Below are 24,447 nucleotides of genomic sequence, written 5' to 3' on the forward strand. Positions count from 1 at the left end.
TAAATAAAGTGTGTGTGGATGCGAGCGTTAGAACCACTAACCAGATGAAACCAGTGAAACCCCTTTCGGAGTCAGTCGCTAATCGAGAAAATCGGTCCACAGGTACCCCAGAATTTCCGCTTCGTGGTCGAATCGACTCTGCGGGAGTTCTTCCGTGCAATACAGGGTGGCAAAGACACCGAGCAGTCGTGGAAGAAGTCCATATACAAGATCATCTCGCGCATGGACGATCCCGTGCCCGAGTACTTCAAGTCGCCCAATTTTTTAGAGCAGCTGGAATAAGTGGAGGAGTTGGCGCTGCCGACGCTGCCATTGCCGCACCCACTGGGAATGCCACCGCCCATCAGTCCGGCCTCCACCTCCACCACCTGCAGCACCGCTACAACCACCAACTCCAGGCCCGGCAGCAGCCACCCGAAGGCGAAGCGCAGGCCAAAGCTAAAAGGCTAAACCTGCGCAGGAAACACGACTGGATATGACCAGCTAACCAGCAATAAAATCAAGGATAAACAATTCGACAAACAGTATCCACACACAGGGCAGAAACTTAGACATAGCTGAGAGATATGCAAAAGCACACGAGTCGAAAACGCGTTTAGAAAACACATTGAGCAAAATATTTTTTCAAAAATTTCCAAAACCACATAACTAAATACACACACATACAATTACAACACACATGAACCTCAGCAAAAGAGCGACAAGAAGATGAAGCATGTGGGCCACGGATATGCAAATCCGGTGGGCCAATTGAGCAAAACCAAAACTTAACATAGAGCAGCAAGTCTTAATCTAATAATGTGAAATAGTGCAAATTGAAAGAAAACCTGAGCCACACACCTGAGAACACCCACACACCGAGCGTAATTTACAGGCAGTGTAAACTGTACTCGCCGTTGGTTTGTTAGTTGAAATTTTTTTGAAAATATTTACAGCAGATTACGTATACGTATGAATATTTAACAAATAGTTGAGCCGTCTAATGATCTACCGAAAGTTGACACACATTCCACAAGGAAATACCTATACAATAACCACACGCATTCCACGCACACACACACAGAAACATCGCTCGCATCGGTACAAAGTGTGTGTTCATTTGAAAGAGAGAGAGAGAGAAAATCGCTCGGCCAAACAGGAAATGGTTTTTATCGCACTGCTTGGCCGACCGACTTTCCGGTAAGCAGTTTCCCCGCCCAGTTGCGCACTACTTTACAAAAGCAGGCGCAGCTCTGACGGCCGGAAATCGGGAATTAATCTTAAAAGCTTAAAAGTCACCCGATCACTAAGGTTGCTATTCCCCTATATCCCCCATTTAAGCGCTAAGCATATATTCGATGTCTATTAAGCGAAACTAAAAGCAAAAAACTAAAAAAAAAGTTAAGAAATTTGCGAAAACTATTTAGATTTTTAATGAGAGAGCCAGAGTTATTTGTACGAACAGCGGGCGTTAGGGTAGTTAAATTTACCATCTTATCTTTTACAATACGTTATGCGAACCAAAGTTAATTGTTAACATGAATCCCTTGAATACGATTTATTTTTAATCAATTCTTTTCCTTTAGTGCCCCACATTTAAGCACGCATCTTAATTTTATAGAATAATCAACAAACACACTAAAAACACACTAAAAACACACCACAAACACACACACACACACTAGTCTGTTATTTATGTAAATAATTTATACGTTTAGTTAAGTTAACGTTTAGTTTAATTAATTTACTTTACTTGGCCTTGAGTTGCAACAAAACAAAATATACACAAAACACCAAAAATACCAATTAAAAAAATATGGTTTTTTCTTACTCCTCATTTTAAGAACATATATATCTTAATGGCCCCCATATCTGGCTGGCTGAGATCGATCATGCACTTCTCACTCATCAGCACAGCAGACACAGCATGGAAAGTGGGCGGGTTTAGAGGGATATGTTTGCCTGCTCTCCGTCCGGCGACTTTTGGGGCTGGGGCGGGCAAACCCTGTTGTTCCTGCAGCTGCAATAACTCATCTCCGATTGCAACTGCAAAGCGACAACAGCAACAACATCATTAACTGCATGCAAAACATTTGAATATTTGGCACAGACAAAATCATATTCCTCGAACGAAACGAACGCAGCGAAATCGACAATTTCGGCCCAACAATTGCTCCGAGGAGCTCCATCAGCCAGCCAGCAAGTCATTTACTAAGTCAGTTAGCCAGTTACTAAGTTAGCCAGCCCCGCACCCTAGCGCCCTCTGGTGGGAGTTTAGATTAGATTGGATGGGAACACCGCCACAAGGAGCAGACGAGATCGCACCCCAGCAAACCTTTCGGCCACAACAATGATCACGAAATTATTGAACAATAGTTGAATTTTAGCTAAAACTAAATTGAAACGAACTAAGCGAGTTTTTTAGGCTAAACCAGAGTTCCCATGGGGAATGTGAGCTAAATTTGATTGCACTTTGGCGTAACTATGACAAAATTAGTCGCGTTTAAGACGGTGAGTTTCCTAATCCGAGAAGCGAGGTCGAGTGGAGGAAGAAACTGAAGTTCTTCAAAACGAAATTGAAAGTGAAATTCAAGTTTGGATAATTGAAAAATAAAAAATGCATTTGCGAAATTAGTATTTAGGGAATCGTACAAAGCAGATGAGGCAGGCAGAGGCATTCGCTAATCGAACTGAAGCTTAAGTTTATCGCATTACCAAGTTGAGTTATCTTACCCCTATGTTTCACCCATCTTCACCGCAGACAGAAGTCGAAATTCAAGTCCAATTTTGGGGCCCCAGGAGTGACGCGTTGATTGTTAATGCCTTTACAAAATTTACGAAGGAAGCGGCTTTTGGCAATGGAGTTGAAATTTAAAAATGAAATTTGAAATGAAATTTGGAAATGAAATTGACATTGAAATTGAAATTGATCTAAATACAATTGTAACTGATTTTGTGATAGAAAAGTAACTAACAACAAACTAAAAATCGAACTAACTTCATTATTGTTTCGGATAAAACCAATATGGAGGCTTCGCAAAGAAGCCTCCATACGAAATTATTGATTGATGTAAAAATAGTTAAATGACAATTGCGAGACGAGCGAAATTATGAGACGAAAACCATTTAGGCAATTTAAGGCGTATTAACAATAAACGTTTGGCTAACAAAACTTTAGGCGAAATTTTATATTTAAGCAAAATTCGAAAATAGCGAGAAGCATCCGTATCTTGACCGTCGAAATTCAGAGAGTTAACAGTAATACGAAGCAAAAAGAAAAAACTACGAAAAATAATCACTCAAACCTTTCTGTTCTGTTCAGTTTGAATCAGTTTTAGTCAGCGCTTTCTTTCTTTACCTCAAGGAAGGCGAATGAACCGATATACTTGCGTACCAACAAATGACACAGGAGCACACTTACACTTGCGTATATTTAATGCAACATACATATTTCATACATTTATACTAACATACATACTAAACATACATACTTAAACTTAAGTCAACAAATCAAAGGGGCGGACCACCAAAGGGTCCGTCACGAACGATAATTGGTTAATAAAAGCGAAATTAATTGAGAAAACAGAAAACACAAATGACGGCGCTTGGATTTTTCTTTACCAAAATTTAACCCCCACCTTTTGGCCGCTTATAAACTACCCACATTTTTGGTTCAACTCTCCCCAAAAACCAACCAAACGACCAAACTCCGTCAGCAGAATTTTTGGCTTTTGTCACCGCAAAATTGGAACTGATTGGCAAGCACAACAACACCACCATCACACACCTCACTAACCCACAGCCACGAAACAACAATTTCAACTAATCGGTGGAGCGCAGAGGCGAGAAGGGTAAGCTAAATTCATTCTAATTCATCTTATTCGAGCGACGCAAACCAAGCGAAAGAGACACCTGGCGGACGCGGATAGCAGTTGCGCCAGCCTTCAGCCACGCCCACCAAACTTCGGAATGCCCTTTCGAGAACCACTAGGAAAGCGAGTTTATTTCCTCCAGATCAATCTTTCGGTGTTGAAAAAATTCCAAAATGAACTACAGATCAGCCATAGGCCCAAGCAAAGTTCCTTTCTCGTTTTTTTGGCCAAGCTGCTGCCGCCGTTCGCCAGGTACAGTTTACACAGGGAACTAAGGTAGCATAAGCATTTAGATTAAGCACAGCAGCAGCAGGAAACCAACCAGACGAGTACCGGAAATGGACATTTCCGGACAAAGCAACCAATCAGCGACCCGAGTGACCAGTGTTGGTCAGCAGACCGAAATCGAGTTCACAGCACAGCAAATCCAAACTTAAACCATTAATGAACACCGCACGCAAACCGATAACGAAAACAAATCGATCAAATGATCGAGGCAGACGATGGGAAGCGAGATCGAGATGGAAGGCGAGATAAGTATATACCTACTACACGTAAACCAATTACCAAATATAAAAGCAGACGCAGCCATATGCAATTTTAACTAGATTTTAAAAGCATTAATACCGCAGAATACCAAGCAAACCAAAAGAAAATTACCCAAAACATACCGATTACTGATTACTGAATGAAAAAAAAAAACAAAACCGATAACAGAAATTGATCAGATTTGTACATAGCGACATTTAAATACAACTACATACACGTAATTAAAATATTACTACAGTCTAAGCATAAGCAAACCCCAAGCCCACTCAGAGCCCCTGAAAGGGACATTCTGGCCATGGCCAGGACGATACTCACTCACAGCCTTACCGCATTGAAAATGCTCGCATTGCGATTTCCGTTAGGAGGGAAGAAAGATGGAAGAAAGAAGGAGTAGGGGATTGAGATAGAAGGTGTGCCAAACCCGAATCGGTATATATATCAAGCAGATCCCCTTTGGCAAGCCCACACACGCACAAAACACTGAAAAGCAAATCAGTCAAACTTACACGTAGGGTACATACTCCATGGTATAAATCAAAGCAACTCTATTCGTAACTTCAACTTCAGAGTAACCATAAGTTAGTTAAACATCCTTGGTTTGGAAAACATCTGATCACAAGACAGAAAGGAGGAAGAAAAATAAAAAACACATAAATTTGCAGTTTTGGTATACATGAAAATGAAAAATGAAACGAAAAATCTTTTTAACGATGAAATATTTCCAAAAAAGGAAACAATTGCGTTTTTTTAGTAGCAAGCGCGATTCTCAAAATTCCCAACAACTTTTGGCCAAAAGTCGAGTCACCGAACAATAAACAAAAACCGTTTGGATGTAAAATTTTTATCACTTATTTGGCGTAGGAAGAATCAGACAGACGAGTGTAGAAGAGGAGTGTATGAAGATTAAGCCGTGGTGCATCCGAATGAACCACATCTTTATTTACAACAAACTGCAATAGAGCAGCACACAGTGCGAATACTTTCGGCATGCACTGTGTGCCTGCACCAATGGACTTAGTTAAACAATCAAAATTCCTGCAATTATTGCAACAGCAACCAGTATTACTAACATTTTTCAGTTGATCAATCAGGAATCAATTTACGCATCCTTATTTGTGAAGTTTATGAAGAAGAGGTTAAAACTTTTGGCTTATGACGTAAACCCAACTTTTCGGCCGCAATGAACATTGCCCATGGAAATTCCAAATTCGAATTGATATATATATACAACAACATCAAAAAGCACACGAGAAAGTATAAAAATATAAAGAAAATGTTGCATAAACCCCTAAAAAAACGATAACCGAATAAAAACAACGATAACGATAAACAAATACCTTAGTAACCGATAACAGTGAAGCAAGGGAGGATGAGAATTTGCAATTAAGTTTTAACAGCCAACAATAGCCAGGGAAACATACACAACTCGTATGTGATATTTTTAAGTTAATCTCTCACAGTTTTCCACAACCACAATAAATATTTTTACTCAAATATACAAAGCGAAAAAAGCATAGAAAACCAAAAAAAAAACCAAACAAAAATCGAAATATGAAGGAGACAACAACAAGCCCAATTAGAAGCGACAATACATAAAAAATAAAGATTGGTATTAACAACAGCACAAAGCACTTCCAGCAGCAACTTTTTTTGGGTTGCGTACACATATCAAAGATAAATACGCTATATATACTATATGGAGCGATAGAAGAGAGATATTTCTTTTTTGTTGAGTCCTTAAGCCATCCTGAGTTCAAATTTTACACTGAATATAACTGAATATTTACCCATGATCGAATACAAATATAAATATATATACATATAAACCAATACCAAAACTAATCCATAAGTGTTTATAGTTGAATTTTGACAGGAGCGAATCAGCGGGAGAATCAGATTTTATGCCACAGTTTCATTTGCAATAGTCGAGCGTGCCACGCACGAACCGGGATAATTTATAGTACAATACAATGCAACAAGCAGACAAAGAAACAAATAAACAATTAAGCAACAGCAACCAATAACTTTTTATAAAACGATTTATATTTTTATACTCAAACGAAATCAATCAACAACAACCGCAGCAATAGCCAATTAGCCAAATAAGCCAAAACTTTTAGTTCGTTCACCGAGATTTTCAGTTAGCAATTAACGACAACAGCAACAATTATGTTTTCATTTACGAATCAGCAATCGAGCGTATCTGAGTGTCCCATTCGATCCCATCCCAGCTGTTATATATCCGCTCCCCGGCGCAGCCAAGCATGCCACACAAGAAATTGCCAATAGAAGTGCAGTCCACGTGCTGCCAGTGAAAATATTTCAAGACGAAGCCCCGAAGAAGATGCCTGCCTGCTGAACCCGAGGGAACCGAGACCAGAGACCAGAGGAGTAGCCACAATCAAAACTTTATGCAAATCGTGTTTGGCCAGTCCGGGATCAGGATATATCTCAGCTGTCGGCGGGTCAATCAGCCAAACGGGAGCCACACACTCAGATCACGACTCACATAGACAACAAGAATAAGTGATAAAAACCCTTTGTTTCACAATTCTCTTACGAGCAGGCCCAAAAGGGCCAGAAAACTTTGCGTGCGTTTAACTGGTACCGTTCCTGGTAACACAAAGCCAAATCAAATCAAAAGTATATACAAATACATAGGTGTATCGCATATCTGGGGGACGTGCAACGCGCTGCGAACGAACTGCAAAACTCCTTTGGTTTACTCTCACACAATAAAGCAAACAGTTACAGATACAGATGCACTTGCAGATGCAGCAGCAATAAACAGGTGAAAATTGACAAATCGCAACTCGAGACGGGGGTCCAACATGGCCCCCAGACAATAGCCCAGCAATATTATTATTATTTCCCACTCGGCGTCCTTTGTAATCCCCCGAGGATTAAAGGTGCGCCACCAGCCGTCGTCAACTGAAGTACAACCAAAACGAAATCGCACCCATTGGCACCACCAAGAAGCAAGCAGCCGCTGCATTAGTCCCCCCACCCCCACCACAGAAAGATAAACACTAAAACTAATTAAGTAAGTTACCAGGAAAGGGCCCAGACGTTTGTCAAAATTCTACACGAAATTTTATGTAAAACAACTGTAGGAGCAAACGAAAAACGCAATTCCAACGAGCCAACGAAAGAGCTAAATAAACGAAATAACGAAATAAACGATTTTCAGTTTCACGTTTTTCCTTCTCGGCCATCGATCCAAGTTTCGATCGATCGCCCATCCTATAATTTAGTCGAGATAAAGGCGTGCCACGGGGCGTGGCATGTGTACAATATGTAAAGTAATTAAAAACGTAAACCATGTAAACGAAGGCGATAAGCGAACAAATGAAACAACAATATTTATACAGAGACTGCAAACAAATGTGATCAGATATTTTATAATATATAAGTTTACAGAGCAATCGACAGGCAACATCGACTATAACTATAGCCGATGCGATGCTACCGATCAAATCAAAAGCCAAGAACAGCGATAGCTACAAACACAGTAACAGCAACAGCAAAAGCAACTGCAACAGCAACCACAGTAGGCGTTAAGGTAACCGTTAGCTAACCGTAACCCTTACCGTAACCGTAACGAAACGAGAGCCGTAAACGTAAGCAACCGATAAACAAAAAAGTATTTATAATGATATTTTTTACAATAGCATATACAACTAAATATAGCAAAACGACAAACAAACCGAGCGGGACCCGCAGCTAGCGACAGTACCCCAAAAACCCTCTAACCCCTAACCCATACCCTGTAATCCCCCAAAGCCGCTTTTATCCCATATGTCCCGAAGGTCAAAGCTGCGGCCTCCACGCGCAACAGTTGCCTTTCACAGAAACAATTTACCGATTAAGTTACCAATAGTGAAATAGACAAGCCAAAACGGTGATCACGCCCCCGCTGATAAGCCCAGCAAAGGGGGCGTGGCGCCGCAGTTTTTCCAGCCAGTTTTCAGTTGAGCATTTCCTCAGTTCGTTCGAGTACAACAACAACAAAGGAAGAGGGCAGAGCAAAGTTCTTAAGTTCACGGTTCATACAAAGATTATACTTAGTTTTCGGGAGAAGTGGATGAAAGTAGTGGAGCGAGGAGCAATGGAAGCGGAGACAGTGAAGCGTCGAATAAGAAGTCTTAGGATGGGGTAACCAGTAATACACAACAAAACACATGTATAAAGCAATCATATATATGTGACCAATTTGTTTCGATTTAGTGAGTCGAGTTCTTCAGTTGGATCAACAAAGTTTGGCAGCATTTTCAGCCTGAGTTAAGCGATTGAAGCGATTGTTATGCGAAATTGAACAATACTTGAGTTCTGAACAATAGTGCCGGTAACATTTATACGATAAGTGAAACTATATAAATAGACATATATATAAAATACATACTCTAGACGTCGTAATCCGTATTTCAGCATAGCTAACAAATGTTCTAAATGTACACTGAGTAATGAAATCCAGAACCCAAGCAACAAACAAAAAAATGAAGAAATGACGAGAAATCGAGTGAGTGAGAAAGTTAGAGGGTATTCGCCTGCGCAGCATTTTCCGAGCGTAAACTGCAGATTGAATATTACCTGGTATTGGCTGAGTGACCCCACAAAACCCCCAAAAAACCCCAAGTAGCCCCGCCCCCCAGCACACGAACCACACTCAACCACATTACGATCCACAACCTTATAAATATATATAACTTATTACTTATATAAGGAAATAAACTCAAAGCAAGCAAAACAAAATAATAATAAAATACAAATACAAGATAATGGTAGTTGCTATTTTAAATATGTATTACAAAACCAACAAAAATACCAAAAAAAAAAAACAAAGAAAACAAAACTAAATAAAACCGAATGTCAGTCGAAATAAAATGATCTTCAGCGCAAGCAGCAAAAGTCTCTAGTAAATGTTAAGCAGGAACCAAAAGCCAACCTAAGCAACAACAGCAGCAGCAGAAACCGATTCAGAAGCAAAAGCAAAGCAAAAGCAACAGCAAATCAGTCAGACACACCTATATATTACCTTAATATATATACGCAGTTTGTTCCAAGCCAAAGTCAGTACGAGAAACTATATGATATTTGTATGCTTTTTTACTCACACCATATAAGCCAAGTGGAAATTGGGACAGATCGGCAGGACCTATTCGCCAGGATACTCCGCCGCCGCATTTAGGTTTAATTTACGCACTCAGACACGCAGACACAGAACACACTCGAAAAAAAAGAAAGAAAAACAGAGATACTACGAAATTGAATGTCAGCATAGGTATAATCGTAACGAGAATCAACTAAAATTTATACTCATAGTTTAGCAGTCGCCGTAATTGATTTATATTTTGTCAGCCACACGAAGCAGAATCAAACCGACAGACGAGACGAACTCAACTAAGCTAGATACAGATACAGATACAGATACAGAATATCCAAAAGATACATTAAATAGAACTCATCAGCAGCCACCTAAAACAGAACAACAACCCCAGTAACTACAACAACTTAATGCCGTTCAACCAACAACAATATCTAGCAGGATCAGTTCACAGATGCAGCAGCTTACTTATAGTTTTTCAGGATAATAAAGATAACGATACATACATACTTATAGCCAAGCCCAGCCCAAAAAAAAAGAAACTCCAGACTCCCACAATCAAAAGCAGCACAGGTACAGATTTCAGAGCAGGATCAGAGGAGAAATGAGGAGGAATGAAAGGAAAAAGGATGAGGAAACATTTCAATCAAGTGGTAGCATTTCGAAGAACGTTTTAACATTTCGGCTTAGAAATATGTAGAGAAAAATGAAAACTTTCGGCTCAAAAGCAACGCGCTGCATTTTGCAAAAGAAAACCAACAAGTATGAGAATTCTTGTAAATATGCAAGACTAAACTAACACCTAAATGAAGTAAAACACTCTCGGCTAAGACTTTGGCGTGAATTTCGGAAAATAAATGAAGAAAAACTCAGACGTAGATTCAGATTGCGACATCAAAAAGGATATAAAACCAAATGTGACCAAAGACGCGGTGCAAGTGGCCCAGTAGTTTCCCAGATACTTTCAACACTCGCAGACCCCCAAAAAAATCATGTTTAGGTGTAAGTGTAAAATTATATATAAACGTATTTCGGTAATGTTCCTAATAAACATATGACACACATTCGCTCACAGACAGACGTGTGCGCATATATGCATATGCAAAAGGATATATGTGCGGATAAATTGCAGTTTCGGCCACACAGTGAAAATTCAGCATTTAACAGTTTGGCAAGTAAATTAGCGGGTATAAACAAAAACTAGGAAACAAAAATTGGTCTGCGAGCTCGATTTAGCTGGCAAAAACTCTCAAAGACTGGGCTGCTTGCAGAAACATTAGAACATGTAAAATGAAATTACCTTAATTGTTTACAGGCAGCATTCTATGAGAAGATTACTTTCAGATCAGTTAGATAATCTTATTTCCTGTTGAAAAGTGGACAACATCAGTGCTTTTCAATCAGTGACAACGCGTTTAAAAGCCCAAAAAAGAATAAAGAAATCATGCAAGTACGAAACAAATCACGAAATGAACTAAATTAAAAACCTCTCGGCCATGTTTGGATAATTCTCTCTCGGTGTAAACATTCAGGACAAATTTACAAAAAACACGAAAAAAACAAAAACCAAAAAGAAAAGAAAAACTTTAGGATTAAAAAAAAAGGGAAAATACGAATTCAAAATCCAAAAATTATACGCAAAATTACTGCATTTTGGAACACAAAATTACGTAACAAAAACTTAAGATGTAAGCAAAAGCAGCGTAGAGTTGCATTTCGGAAAGCAGTAGAGAAAGCAGTAGACGAAGCAGGGAAGTAAGCAGTAGAGACAGCAGCCTAAACCAGAACGGGAAAATGGAAAACTTTGAAAGAAATTTTGAAAACGTGTTGGAAAAATATCAGAAAAAGTACAAGCTTATTTTAAGCACCTTCGCGCCTTATCTTTAAGAACGTAAATAAATCGATGCAAAATGAGAAAAAAGTAACCAAAACAAAGCGATAACAAAAAACAAACTTAAATTAACATAAATTTAATACGAAAACATTGTACATTTAGAAAATACGAGCAAAATTGAGCAAAGTTTCGATACATCTCCGAGTAGTTAAACTTATCTAAGCTTAAGTTCGATTCTATCCGGCTAAATTCGGGCTCGGATACTGCAGAAAGCACCTTTAGTTTCCCCTTAGTTTGGGTTTTATGAAAAAACCAGTCCTAAATTGTATACACAAGCAAAGAAAGGATAATACGAAAAAGCAGTAGATGAAAAAGCTGAAAAGAACATGACTAGTCGACAACCAAGGCAATGGCGGGAACTCATTGGAAAAATCAGTTCCGGTCCTAGCTGACAATTGAAACCGAATAAACAACAAACAAAATTCCAAAACATTGCAGCAGCAGACTTCAAAATTATAAAAAGATAATTAAAAAAGCCAACCAAATTAACAAAATTCAAAACTGCGGTTCGGAGCACATAGGAAAACTGTATGAAAGTATGAAAGGTATGATTAAAATAAAAATCCAAAAAGCTAAAGCGAAGATTGAAAGAAAAAGTAAACTTTTGTGTTCCCCAAATCTCTGTAAATGTTTAGATGTATGAAAGCAAACCAGTCGAGGACACTACTTGAGTTAGGTTTTGGTGGGGCTGAGACCGACTTCAAAATAAGATGTGTATGTAAAAAAAACTAAAATGAATACTATAGAGGTAACGCTATGAATCCTAACCCAATTGCCCTACATTTAGTTTTAAAACTTAATATGTATCTAAACCTTGTCCACTATCCACCAGCTTACATTCGTGTATGTAACCCCCATTTCATTGTGTTTGAGATTTTCCAACGATCGATCAAGTGCCATTCCTTCTACGCTCTTGAGTTCCTTCCCTAAAGAACCGTTGTGACTTGTGGACCGGGCCAAGGAGTGGCCAGTTCTCAAGCCTCGAAAATAAACCCAAACTGCCCGGCCCAGTGGCCAGACGATCGGCATTCGGCGGGTCGGGCAACTCCAGGACATCCAGATCCGTTTCGCACCATAGCACTCAAGGCAATACAAACAACTAGCGGCTAGAGAGAAGCAAAATGAAAAGAAAAGCAGAAGACAAGGCAAAGGACAAGTTTCGAACCAAGGATTTCGGTAACATTTCGAACGCAACTTTCGGCAGAGTTTCGAACAACTTTGGATTAGGCTTTTGTTGTTAATTTGTTTTTTTGCGACCACGTCTCCATAGCACTCGAGCAACATGCAATATGCAACAGCAACATGCAACAGCAACACACAACACAAGCAGCAAGCAGCAAGCGGCAACGTGATACACGAGTTGAGCAAGTGAAAAGCAATTTTTGAAATGGGGCCACAACGTCCGATCTAAAGTGCCTTCAAGTAACAATGAAAACAAAAGAAAACAAAAAGAAAATACCAAAACTAAAAACTGTTAATTTTTTATGTAACTAAAACCAACGCGGAGGAAGAAATTATAACAAAAAAATTGTATAAAGAAATTAATCGTGTAAAAAGTATAAAAAATTTAAACAAAAACTAAGCGATGACGATGGTGAACGCGAAAGCGGAAACGAAAACGTAAACGAAGAGAAAGGGCTCCAAATAGACCGGAAAGCAAGCAAAAACCAAAACTGCTCCATTCTTTGGCCTGGTCACACTGTCCCTCCGAAGGAACTCACTCAAGTTGGTTGGAAAAAGCGGAGGAAATCGATCGCAAATCTCATAAAACCCATATTAAGCATTTACTTTCGCATCCCTCCCTAGCAAAAAGTTGTAATTGACTACCTAATTAAGCGAAAAAATATGTATGTATTTAGTTGTAGTATGTAAGCGAATGGAAATTCACATAAAACTCGATTTAGACGAACATTATGTATGGGAAAATTAATGATTTAGACTAGCGAAAGCAGCAACAAAGGTTTGGATATAGACACCACGAGTATACCCCCAATACCCCATACATACGCCTATAGCGCTGAGTTGCTCATCTATCAATGTACTTAAAACCACAAGAACACAGCCACACTGACACTTGCATGTACTATGCTACATTTAATTTAGATTTAGATGCGAATAACTAAGTATTCAACTCAAAGTTAAGCGGAGAACAATGCTAGATGAACTGGGAACGGCATACTGACGAGGTGGCAATTAGGTATAGAGCGAACTATATTTAAGGACTCGGAACTAGCGACTCTCAGAAAAAAAAAAGAAAACGCGAGTGCGCAGCGACACAGGATCGCAGATAAACTATAAGACTTTCCAGAAACGAAGGGGGAAACCTGCCGTTTCCCACTTTTGTGCTTTTTCCTACCCCTAACACACTGCAGACACACACACACACAGGAGATCTTGAGTTGGCAGCATCGTAATCGTTTCTTTAGTCGACGATGGGAACGAACTAGCAAAAATTAGCAAAATTTAAAATTGATTACGTATTACACGGCACACAGCACACCTCCCACTCACTCATACACACACACGCACACCCACACACACACACTCACCCAGATACTCCATGTATATAAGTATGTATATTCCTTTGAGCTGAACATTGTATAACCGAACGATTTCGATACCACACAAATACACACACATGGAAAACCATAACCTAAACCATCAGAAAACAAGGACACACCGAGGTGTGTAAAGGGTTCTTTGCTTACAACTTTTCAAACGAATTAATCCGTTTCGGCCAACCTTTAGGATTGACAAAAGATCGCCATGATGAACACAGCCCCGCCCACTCTGCTCTGAAATTCAATGAGCGGGTGGCGGGAGAATGCATCGTTTCGGTTGATGGATGCAAACGATCAAAAATGTATTGGCCCCCAGGCCAAGTGAAACCAAATCGAGCCAAGAAATTGATTTATGTTCTATTAAGCAAGCAAAAACAACATGCGAAAATTGTGAAATATAGAAAAATAAAAACTTTCAGTTAAAATACAACAATAGACCGGAATGATTTCCAAGCAATAGTACAAACAACTTTAGAGATAACTTTTATAATGTAATTGTAAACTAAGTGGTGGAAGGCGAGCTCCGGAAAATGCAAAAGGCGGGGAAAAATGCCAAACTATAGTATTCCTCGAAAAACTGAAAAATCTGGAGCGGTGTGAGAATAAAATGGGAGGAAAACCCCGCGAATGCATATACGATTTACCCTAATTTATACTGAGTTGAAATTTTAACACACATTGATTTGAAATTTGATTAGTGCGAAGTAAGCGAAATTGAAGGCCATCAGAAGCCGATGACATTTTCGAAATTCCAACTTGACATATGAGCATGCAATGCCGCAGGACCTTCCCTTCGCCAGAAGCTGGAGGCCAAGTAAAACGATTGAATCAAGTCACTTCACACACAGTTTAAATTTATAAGAATATGTACTTACAATAGGAAACGTCTCCCAATTTTCCAACTTCCCGATTTCCCGATTTACCAACACCCCCAGTGTCCCCTTGCCCCAAAAACTCACACATTACTATTTACCACAATATGAAAAGAATGCAAAGAAAATAAAATCGAAAGTAATGGAAAAATAAAATCAAGCAAAGCAAACATATATGAATGTAATACGCGGTGGAAACATACAAAGTTGGGAAACGAGAAAATTTCACAATCGACTATGTCGCGTATAAACTTACGATAGTACGATATACTAACTATATATGATTAACTAACTCATTTCGAATGAACCATAGCGATATATGTATAAGCCACGTTTTGGTTTCGGTTTCGATTTCGGTTCCGTTTTATACTTTGGTTTGGTGTACACTTTTGGAAACTTCGAAAACGCATTTCAGGCCAACAAATTGAAAATAAAAGAAAACATTTTGGACCAGATTTGTTCCCGCTAAATCGGATAAATCGCTCAAAATTCTACATTTAGCGCAAACAAAAATTGCAATCAAATGATTAAAAGACCCGAAAAACGGAAAATCGAAATTTGGATTTACATTTAGAGAATGCATTTAGCGCAAAGCAAAAGCAAACGACACCACACCACACAACACCATCACCACACAAAATAAATGAAAATATGTATGAGATAAATTCAGTATTTCGGATATAAGCGAATATAATAACATACAAATTTATATTTATGCAAGCGACAAAATCGAAAGACATCATACTAAAAATGTGTAATGAAAAGGAAATTGTAAAACAAGAGAAAAACACTAAACTACAATATGACATTTTTAATCGAAAAAAAACAAAACTTATTTTATTGAAAAATTATGTAAAATTTACTAAGAAAAAAATACAAAAAACACACAATAAAACTATATTGTTTATTTTCATCTTTAAAAATAAAGTTTTAAAATCGTATAAAAATAGTAAATGCATTGTTTTGAGTTGGCAAAGTGAATGGTAAGTAGTGCAACCATTTGTCTATTCCGATTGCGGCTTGTATAGTAAAAGAAGGGGCCAAAAAAAAGATAAAATGTAACAAATCTGTGAAAGACTTATTTGTACTACATGTCGTATGCGTAATTCTAAAAGATATTTAAAATAACGTCTCGGCGGTATATTTTGGTATTTTTTACAATACCGATTTCTACATTGGACCTATCGATTTTCCAATTGGACTGGTCAATTGAGGAAGGACCATCACTAGCGTATAGCAACCAAAACAGCTGTTTGTACATTACGCAAAGGTTTTTTCCACATTTGTTTATTAAAAATGTCGCTGCTGGGCGCCTTTGCGAGGTAAGTGGCAGCACCTGGTCCCTAAGTACACAATTGCTTACTCTCCACCTGTCCTCTGTCTCAGATTGGGTCTGCAGAGAAGTGGCGGCGTCGCCGGTGTCGCAGTTGCACGTTGCCTCCACACGACTCCTGTTCTCTGCGCGGAGCCCCTGAAGAAAAAGAAGAAACTGGATCCGCAGATTGTCAAGCAGCGCGAGGATCGCAAGAAGAAGAAGATCGAAAAGCAGATTCGCCGGCTGGAGAAGAATGCCCGTCAACTGAAGCCCGTGGAGGAACTTGAGGTTCCACTGGAGCTCATCGATGAAAAGGAGTAGGTTTCCATACGGGTTTCCCTCTTTAGACTGAGATTTAATGCTATCCCATCCTTCAGCAAACGGCAGAGAAAGCTAGCCCCACTGTCCAGCGCCCAGTTGGAGGAACGTGCTCTCCTCAAGAAACAGTGGGCGCACTACAAGCACGACGAGCGCGTAGCAGACTTCCAGATCATCGACCGGCTGGTCCAGGCACAAAATAAAGCACTGGCGGAACTGCGGAGTGAGTCCGAGGAGCTTTACCAGGCGGCCATCGATATTGATCCCCAGCTGCTCCCCGTCGCTGTGAAAGGACCCGTTGCCACACCCCCCATTAAGGATTACGTCAGTCCCGATGGCGACTACCTGCACCAATCAATGAAGTGGGAGGTCAAGTGAGACGTACAAGTGCCGGATGTTAAAGATTTCAAATAAACTGAACCCTAAATCCAATATTTTGTGAACGAATCATTATTCTCAATGAAATGAATTCGCCGTTTAATCGGTTTAGATGCAGTTAAATGCCTTTTCTGAATTTTTCCAAAGAAATCAAATAAAATCAATAACTTCTGGGGGTAAAAGTAAAAAGTAACCAAAGTAAAATATTAGATTCCTTCGGAAGAGGCACCTCTTTTGGAGTCAACTTGATGCGTTGTGTTGCGGTTTTATTGTTATCAGTGGAGAACAAGAATAAGCCAGGTGGAATTGCCTGCCGAGCCCTTGCGGTGTACTGTCGAAATAAATAATACGCGAGAGACGTAGCAGTGGCTGCTACCAATGTTGATCTTGGGATGGGATACGGGAGTGGCTTCTTAGGATGGGGTAGTGGCGGTGGTCTTGGCAGCGGCCTGCCGCTTTTTCACGCCCCAGTTGTATACCCGCGCCATGTTTACCTCCGTGGTTGTGATTTGATCTCTGAAATATCAATATAGGCAATAAGTAAATAGAACAGGTAAGTAGGAGAACAGCACTCGAACTAACCTCAGAAAGTCCTGATCGTGCTCCACGGACTTCAAGTTGCCCACGGCCGATGTGATGTTCTGCTTAAGCAGAGCCTCCGCCTCGTCCAGCGGATACTCCAGCATTACGCTGGCCCCCAGCCAGAGGTAGACTGTTTTCGTGGGCGGCACCAGTGTCTTGATGAACACCTGGTCGCTGAGCAGGAATTGCGTCTCGCGCTCCTCGTCCTCCTTGCGAAGCACGTTGACCATTTCCAGGGAGCGCTCCAGGTCCGGAATTTGGGACTTCAACTTACGCCGCCGCGCCTCCAGGTTGTAAGCCATGAATCGGTACTTGCCGTGCTGCTCGTCCAGTCGCTGGAGCGCCTTCTCACAGTTTTCGTTCTCCGGCTGCGCCATGAACGAGTCGATCTCCTCCTGCAATTGCCAAACGAACGTGAATTAGCCTCCAGTGTCCAGCTGCAGGTGCACGCTTGTAGGTTAGGACCACTCACCAGGAACACTGCCTCCGGGATCCCGGCGAAGGTTTTCTGGTTTTCCGGTAATTTGGGCATTTCCACCGAGTCCATTATGCCAGTCATCCTTATGCCTTTAACTCTGTCGTCTGCAATTGCAATTTAATTTCCAGGAGGTCAGCCTGCCGCTGTAAAAGTCGATGAGTCAAAATTGGGATGGAACAATCGATTGAACAGCTGATATCGATAGGTGGGCATCTTATAAAAACAAAATTAAATTATATTAAATAAACTGCTTATAATACATAGTGTTTTGACTTTGACATTAGATAAACATTAAAAATGGCTTAATAGGTTTAAATAATTTTCAAATCCCATCGTAACTGTCATCCCTATCTAAATCGATAAGCACTCGCAGCGTCGATAAACGCGCCCGGCCGCTTGTGAAATTAGCGGAAAATCAGATCTTCTGCAATCTTAAATAGCCGCAGAATGAGCTCCTGGAATCCAGAGAACGATGTGGACCTGCTGTCCGGTTCCGAGGACGAGGAGGAGGTGTCCATGAAGCGGGACTTCCATGGGCGCGAGGCCATTCTTTTCGTGGTGGACGCCAATCTGCAGACAGCAGGCGTGGAGCGGCTGTTGGAGGCACTGAACATCATCCGGACGGCCTTTGTTTCCGGAATGCTTGTCAACGACAAGGACCTTATCGGACTCATCTTCGCCAACACCAAGCACAGTCCGCCGCCGCTGGAAGCCAGTGCCTTGGACAACATCGTAATGCCGGATAACTGCGCTGTGTTCCTGCCCCTGCGGCAACTCACTAAACCTATTGTAGAGCACTATCTGGAGTTTATGGGCGGAGTGGAGACACAGTTTGCCGATGTGTATGGCCTGGCGGAGCCCGATGGCTGCGGACGGTTTGACCTTATGATCCGGCTCTGCATCGAGATGCTGGAGAAGTGCGGCAAGAAACTAAACAACGCCAAGATCGCCTACCTTACAGACGTTAGTACACCTCATCCATCGAGCAGCAATCACTTCCAGGCTGCCCTGCAAAAGGCCAGCGATCTGGAGGGCAAGGAGTTCGAGTTTCATGTCATTCCCATGGTCGATGACTTTGACTATGAGCCGTTCTACAAGGAGTTCATCACGCTGTCAAGAGGTACGTCCTCAAACTTTAATTTTTGAGTAATTTCTTAGGTTTTTTAATGTGCGAAATCTGTTCCCCTCGTTGGCGTTCAATTTTCGCCTGTAAGGTTTTAAGATTTCGCAGATCAAATATAAGCAATCATTCACCCGCGTCCAAGTGAAGCACAATTGGTTCGTGGTTTTGGATTGGCTTACAAAATTCCTACTTTCAGTAAATAATATTATTCCAATCTAAACATTTGTTTATATTTAATGAAACATCTTTTTACAGCTATCGAGCTAGACGCCTTTCAGGTGCCGGATGCCCAGATGCTGCGCGAGATCCTGGCCGATCGCAAGCTGAAGCAGGATTTCCTTCGCCGATGCCTGGGTCACTTCAGTTTTTATCTGGGCCCAAACCTATCCATGTCCGTACAGTACTACAATTACTTTCAACGACGCGCCTATCCGCGCAAAGTGCAAATCCTGCGAAGGGACAACAGTGTTGTTCGCACCAAGCGGGTGATTACGGTGCAAAAGCAGAAGGACGATGGGTCGCAGGATATCGAGCATGAGTACCAGATTAAGGTTACGGACGGTTGGTACACTTGTTCCGTGGGCGGGAAGGACCTGCGCATCAGCACGGAACTGATGAACAGGGTGCGCAATCTGCACAAGCCTCAAATGATGCTGCTGGGCTTTAAGCACCGTTCCTCTATGCCGGAAGTGAGCTACAGCAAGCCGTCCAACTTCATGTATCCCGATGATCAGAGCATCATCGGATCGAAGCGTTTGTTCCGGGCTTTGTGGGAGCGATGCCTGACGCGGGACAAGATTGCCATTTGCCTGTTCATGTGTAAGCGCAAGTCCATGCCTCGCTATGTGGCTCTTGTGCCAGTAGAGGCCCCGGATAATGGGGAGGAGAAGAGCTACCGCTCTCTGCTATGCGGTGATGGATTCAAGATTGTTTACTTGCCGGAGGCCAAGCACATCCGGCACATAGACATGCAGGACTGGAACAATACTGAAAACACTGCTGAAGACAAGAAAGTCGAGTTTTTCAAAAAGGTCATCAAGAAGCTGCGCGTTGACTACCAGCCTAATCTCATCAACGACCCAAGTCTGGACGCCCTGCAGGCGAATCTTCTGGCCCTTTCCCTGGACTTTTCGACGGACACCAAAGGCCTTGACAATCTGCTGGACACCTCACAACTGGACAAGCGCATTGAAAAGCTCCTGCCAGACTATGAGATGTTCGCTGCAGAAGCGGAACCCCCCAAGAAGCGAGCCGCAAAGTCCGCCTCAACGGGAGAGAGCGCTCCTAAAATGGCCAAGATCGACGATGAGCACCTCAAGGAATACGATTTCGTAAAGGGTCTAATCAAGGATAAAGCTCTGACGAGTTGCACGGCCACTCAGCTTCAGTTTATTCTGCAGCACCACTTCGATGTTACAATGCCCAAGTCGTCAACAAAGGCAAAAATGGTGGCCAAAATCGAGGAACTACAAAATTAGTTAATAGCCATAAAGTGATATATCTGTACCAATCTAGTAGTACATACCATTAGTAAACATAGAATTGCTAGTTGATAAGAAAGCTTTGTTGGCCGAATTGTTAATTAAATATATACCAACATAAATATTTATAAAATGAATCATTAAATGTTGTTTATCAAAACAGATTTTAACATCGTTACATATTTCCAGTTAAAAGAGGCAAATTCGTATAAATGTTTGTTCTTAGCAAGCTTATCAATTTTTGAAAATAGCTAGGAATTTTTAAAAATCGATTATTTGCCAATCAAAATATTGCCGTCACTAGATTAGCACGAAGCAGTGTTGTGAAACGCTAGTTGACTACATGTGATAGCGCCGCGCCGGCTTCTTTTGTGCGAAATTGGACATTGCAAATTAATTTATTTCGAACCACTGCCGCAGAATGTCGCTGCAATTCCAAAACGACTGCGGGGACTCCGTAAAGCAAGCTATCATCGAGGAGCTGCAGAACCTCCTCAGCTCGGACACAGGAATCCTGCAGCAGGCGGAGAAAAGGACCAAGCAGCTGGAGTATACGGAAGGTGATTTGGCGGGCAGCTAGATTGGCGTGGCTTGGGCGCGGTTTACATGTAGCCCCATTTTAACCATCTCATTAATTTGCAGGCTATGGCGTCTACCTGTCCGAGATCATTATGAACCAGGCGCACGAGCTGCCGCTCCGTCAAATCGCGATCGTGATGCTCACTCGCTACGTGGAGAACCACTGGACGGACGACGACGACGATGTCAAAGGGAAAGCCAACGGCTGCATGGCCAGCGAGCAGGCAAAGCGAACCATCCGTAACATTCTGCCCAACGGACTGTACGATCCCAACTCCAAGATACGCTCCTCGGTCGCACATACCATCTCCACCATAGCTGCCACGGATTATCCACATGGCTGGACGGAGCTGTTCGATATAATTGTCAAATGCCTGGGCGGCAACGAGGACTCCATACATGGTGCCATGCAGGTACTGCAGGATTTCAGCTACGACGTGGAACAGATCAAGGAACTTGGTCCAGTAGTCATACCCGAAGTCTATCGCATTTTTGACTCGGAGCAGAACTACTCCATCAAAACAAGAGTATCGGCCATCCGCATCCTAAAACCGCTTTTCGCTTCCATTGCAACACTGATCACCAACAAAGATGAGCAGAGCACCATGATGAGCTCCATTTTGACAAACTTCATGGACAAGCTAATGCATTACCTGAGTATGAACAGCGGTGCCGGTTCCAGTTTCCTTCTTCGCTCGGAAATCATCAAGGGTGGGTTTTATTTCATTTTTCCTGAAAGTAAGCTAAACTTGATTATCTCACTTTAGTGTTTACCCACTTGGTCAACGAGATGCCTAAATACATCAACCCCTTCATGGACCGAGTTCTGCCCATAGTTTGGCAGCTGCTTACACAAATAGCCGAGACTTACGTGAAAGTGTCGGTGAACCAGACTGAAACAAACCCCCTGGCCAGCGGTGACAGCGAGGAGGATGACGAGCAGACCAATTTCCAAACACTGATCATCCAGATCCTTGAGTTCATCAACTGCATACTGACATGCAACAAACTACGTGGCAGCATCAAGAATGTGCTGGCCGACCTTATATACATAACCATTGTTTACATTCAGCTGAGTGAAGAGCAGTTGGAGGACTGGCAGGATGATCCGGAAAAGTTCGTGGATGATGAAGACGATGGCGGTGTGGAACTTACGGTGCGCATGTGCGGCCGCGATGTCCTCCTGGTGAGTGGGAAAACTCTTTCTTGAAGACCTCACCATCAGATTAATATGTTTTCCAGGCCATTAACGACGAGTTCGGAGCCAACGCGATTCAGCCATTGCAGGAGGCATTGGGCAGGCACTTTAGTGTGGCCGAGGCAGAAAAAGCGGCCAACAATCCCAACTGGTGGAAGATCCAGGAGGCCTGCATGGATGCCGTGCACGCTTTTCGCGACGTCATTCTCGGCGGCGAGTCTACGTTTGACCTCCTCAACTATTTGACCATTGTTCGGAATTTGCTTGTACACCAGGAATCTCCGCCACTTGTTGGTCGTGCCCTTTGGACTTTGAGCATCTACTCTAAGTCGGATCTGTACAATCCACAAATGTTGACCGAGATCCTTGATGTTACGCTGTGCAGCCTGTCTCCGGAAAAGTCTCATATCCTAAGGATCAGCGCAGTGCGCACCCTGAATGGCTTCCTGCAGGCGAACGAAACAATCGATGGTGAGAAGCGAACCTTGTTGGTCTCAAAGCTGCCGGGTTTCCTAGAGGGAATTATGGCTTTAGTGCCGGGTTGCAGGGCAACAGTTCTAGCTTTGCTTATGGAAGCCCTGACTTTCATGGTTAAAGTAAGTGATTAAAAAGCATTAATTGCCTGCATATGTAACCCATTTATCTTTAATTCCCAGTTCGATGCTGAGTTTGCCTTCGCTAGCCAGGCAAAGATTACTCCCCTGGCCATTGCTGTATTCTTAAAATACACTGAAGATCCTTATGTGCTCGAAACTGTCCAGGATCTTATCAAAGCACTATGTCAGCGCAAGGAGTGCCTAGGACCGCTACAGGAAAAGTTTATACCAACTATCGTGAGCATTCTGGGGCTGACAGGAGCAGCTTCCACGGAAAAGCAGGATATTGCCCTAGACGTTCTTAACACAATCGTCCGCTACACGGAGCCGCCGCTGAACAATACCCTGCTAGAGACAGCCTTTCCGGCGATAATTAACTGCGTTTTACACACGGACGACCATTCTGTCATGGTAGCCGGCGGCGAGTGCCTGCGCAGCTTTATAAATGTCTCCCCGGAGCAAATCTGCAGCTACAAGAACGGAGAGGGCATCAACTGCATTATGCAGGTTGTGGCCACTGTGCTGCTGAATCCGATGAACAGCGAAATGACGGCGGCCGGCCAAATTGGACGCCTCGTCATCACTATTATCACCAAGATGGGAAGCATGCTCGGCCAGAATGTGGACATGCTGCTGAAGGCTGTGATAAGCAAAATGCAGAACCTCGAGTGCCTAAAAGTGATTATGAATCTTGTTTTAATCTTCGCCCATTTGTTCCTGACGCAAATGGACGCCGTGCTCAACTTTCTGTCCACCGTTCCCGGACCCAACGGAGAGCCAGCAATGCAGTTCGTTCTCACCAACTGGCTCTCTCGCCAGAACTCCTTTTTCGGAAACTACGAGCGCAAGGTAAGTGAACTTACTTCCAATTTCCAAACATAACTTAATTTTACTAACTTTTCTTGTTACAGGTCACCACCATGGCACTGTGCAAGCTGTTTGAATATGGTGTGGCCACTCAGGACAACCGTTTGACCACAATAACATTCAAAGAATTGGTGGACGATCCCACTGATACGCGCAGACGTACTCGCTCCGTGGCGGCTACAACCCAGAAGTGGGTAACAATTCCGGCGCTCGTCAAGATCTTTAAGGTTTTGATCTCCGAGTACCAGCACTTCCAAGAGAGCAAGACCGACGAACCTCTTACGGACAGCGAAGAGGACGGCGATGATGAGGATGCGCCCGGCAATCCGGCCAAGCCGCGTTACATCTCCGATCTGTTCGAGGCGGACGAGGATAACGCCGATGACGAACACCTGTTGCAGGAGCTGCTTAAGGAAACCAACTACCAGGGCGACATAGCCGACAACCTGCAGAAGTTCCTTACCACCTTCACGCAGAACGAACACTTTCCCACTTTCTATGAACACCTCACTGAGGGTGAACGTCTCATCCTGCTTAGCAAGGTCCAGCAGAAGTAGGGTATAGCTCGGGAACCTCTCTGTGTGTGTATTGTTCGTAATATTGTGTTATTCATATTTATGTATTGTTGCTAACTCTTGAAATGAATATACATTTATATATTTTATTAATAAGCTAGTTTTGAGTGGAGATAAAAGTTAATA

The 24,447-nt window shown here is 42.1% G+C and overlaps 5 protein-coding genes across 10 annotated transcripts in view; 4 read left to right on the forward strand and 1 right to left on the reverse strand.

The window, feature by feature from the left end:
* LOC6536629 (homeobox protein prospero) overlaps window positions 1-14,959 on the forward strand; it is a 75,434-nt gene extending 60,475 nt beyond the window's left edge. For all 6 annotated transcript variants that reach the window (XM_039375955.2, XM_002097165.4, XM_039375959.2 and 3 more), the window contains one exon: window positions 103-14,959. In XM_039375955.2, coding sequence (XP_039231889.1) covers window positions 103-282 — 180 coding nt within the window. In that variant the 3' untranslated portion in view covers window positions 283-14,959. The remainder of the gene's footprint in view (window positions 1-102) is intronic.
* Window positions 14,960-16,011: 1,052 nt separating this feature from the next.
* On the forward strand, window positions 16,012-16,896 carry LOC6536630 (39S ribosomal protein L40, mitochondrial). The gene is made up of 3 exons (XM_002097166.4): window positions 16,012-16,153; window positions 16,218-16,463; window positions 16,524-16,896. Exons 1-3 carry the CDS (start codon window positions 16,128-16,130, stop codon window positions 16,840-16,842), a joined length of 591 nt encoding a protein of 196 aa, XP_002097202.1. The 5' UTR covers window positions 16,012-16,127; the 3' UTR covers window positions 16,843-16,896.
* A 178-nt stretch (window positions 16,897-17,074) lies between these two features.
* Window positions 17,075-18,082, reverse strand: LOC6536631 (prefoldin subunit 3). The gene is made up of 3 exons (XM_002097167.3): window positions 17,897-18,082; window positions 17,425-17,819; window positions 17,075-17,358 (listed from the first exon to the last, which is right to left on the reverse strand). Exons 1-3 carry the CDS (start codon window positions 17,981-17,983, stop codon window positions 17,256-17,258), a joined length of 585 nt encoding a protein of 194 aa, XP_002097203.1. The 5' UTR covers window positions 17,984-18,082; the 3' UTR covers window positions 17,075-17,255.
* A 166-nt stretch (window positions 18,083-18,248) lies between these two features.
* Window positions 18,249-20,670, forward strand: LOC6536632 (ATP-dependent DNA helicase 2 subunit 1). Its single transcript, XM_002097168.4, has 2 exons — window positions 18,249-19,022; window positions 19,281-20,670. Exons 1-2 carry the CDS (start codon window positions 18,350-18,352, stop codon window positions 20,501-20,503), a joined length of 1,896 nt encoding a protein of 631 aa, XP_002097204.1. The 5' UTR covers window positions 18,249-18,349; the 3' UTR covers window positions 20,504-20,670.
* A 124-nt stretch (window positions 20,671-20,794) lies between these two features.
* On the forward strand, window positions 20,795-24,414 carry LOC6536633 (importin-9). The gene is made up of 6 exons (XM_002097169.4): window positions 20,795-21,066; window positions 21,149-21,796; window positions 21,853-22,271; window positions 22,328-22,879; window positions 22,940-23,728; window positions 23,791-24,414. The coding sequence occupies exons 1-6, from the start codon at window positions 20,928-20,930 to the stop codon at window positions 24,301-24,303; spliced, it is 3,060 nt and encodes a 1,019-aa protein (XP_002097205.1). The 5' UTR covers window positions 20,795-20,927; the 3' UTR covers window positions 24,304-24,414.
* Window positions 24,415-24,447: the final 33 nt, after the last annotated feature.

The sequence above is a fragment of the Drosophila yakuba genome, chromosome 3R (genome assembly GCF_016746365.2).
Source record: "Drosophila yakuba strain Tai18E2 chromosome 3R, Prin_Dyak_Tai18E2_2.1, whole genome shotgun sequence".
In the NCBI taxonomy this organism is placed as follows: Eukaryota; Metazoa; Arthropoda; class Insecta; order Diptera; family Drosophilidae; genus Drosophila; species Drosophila yakuba.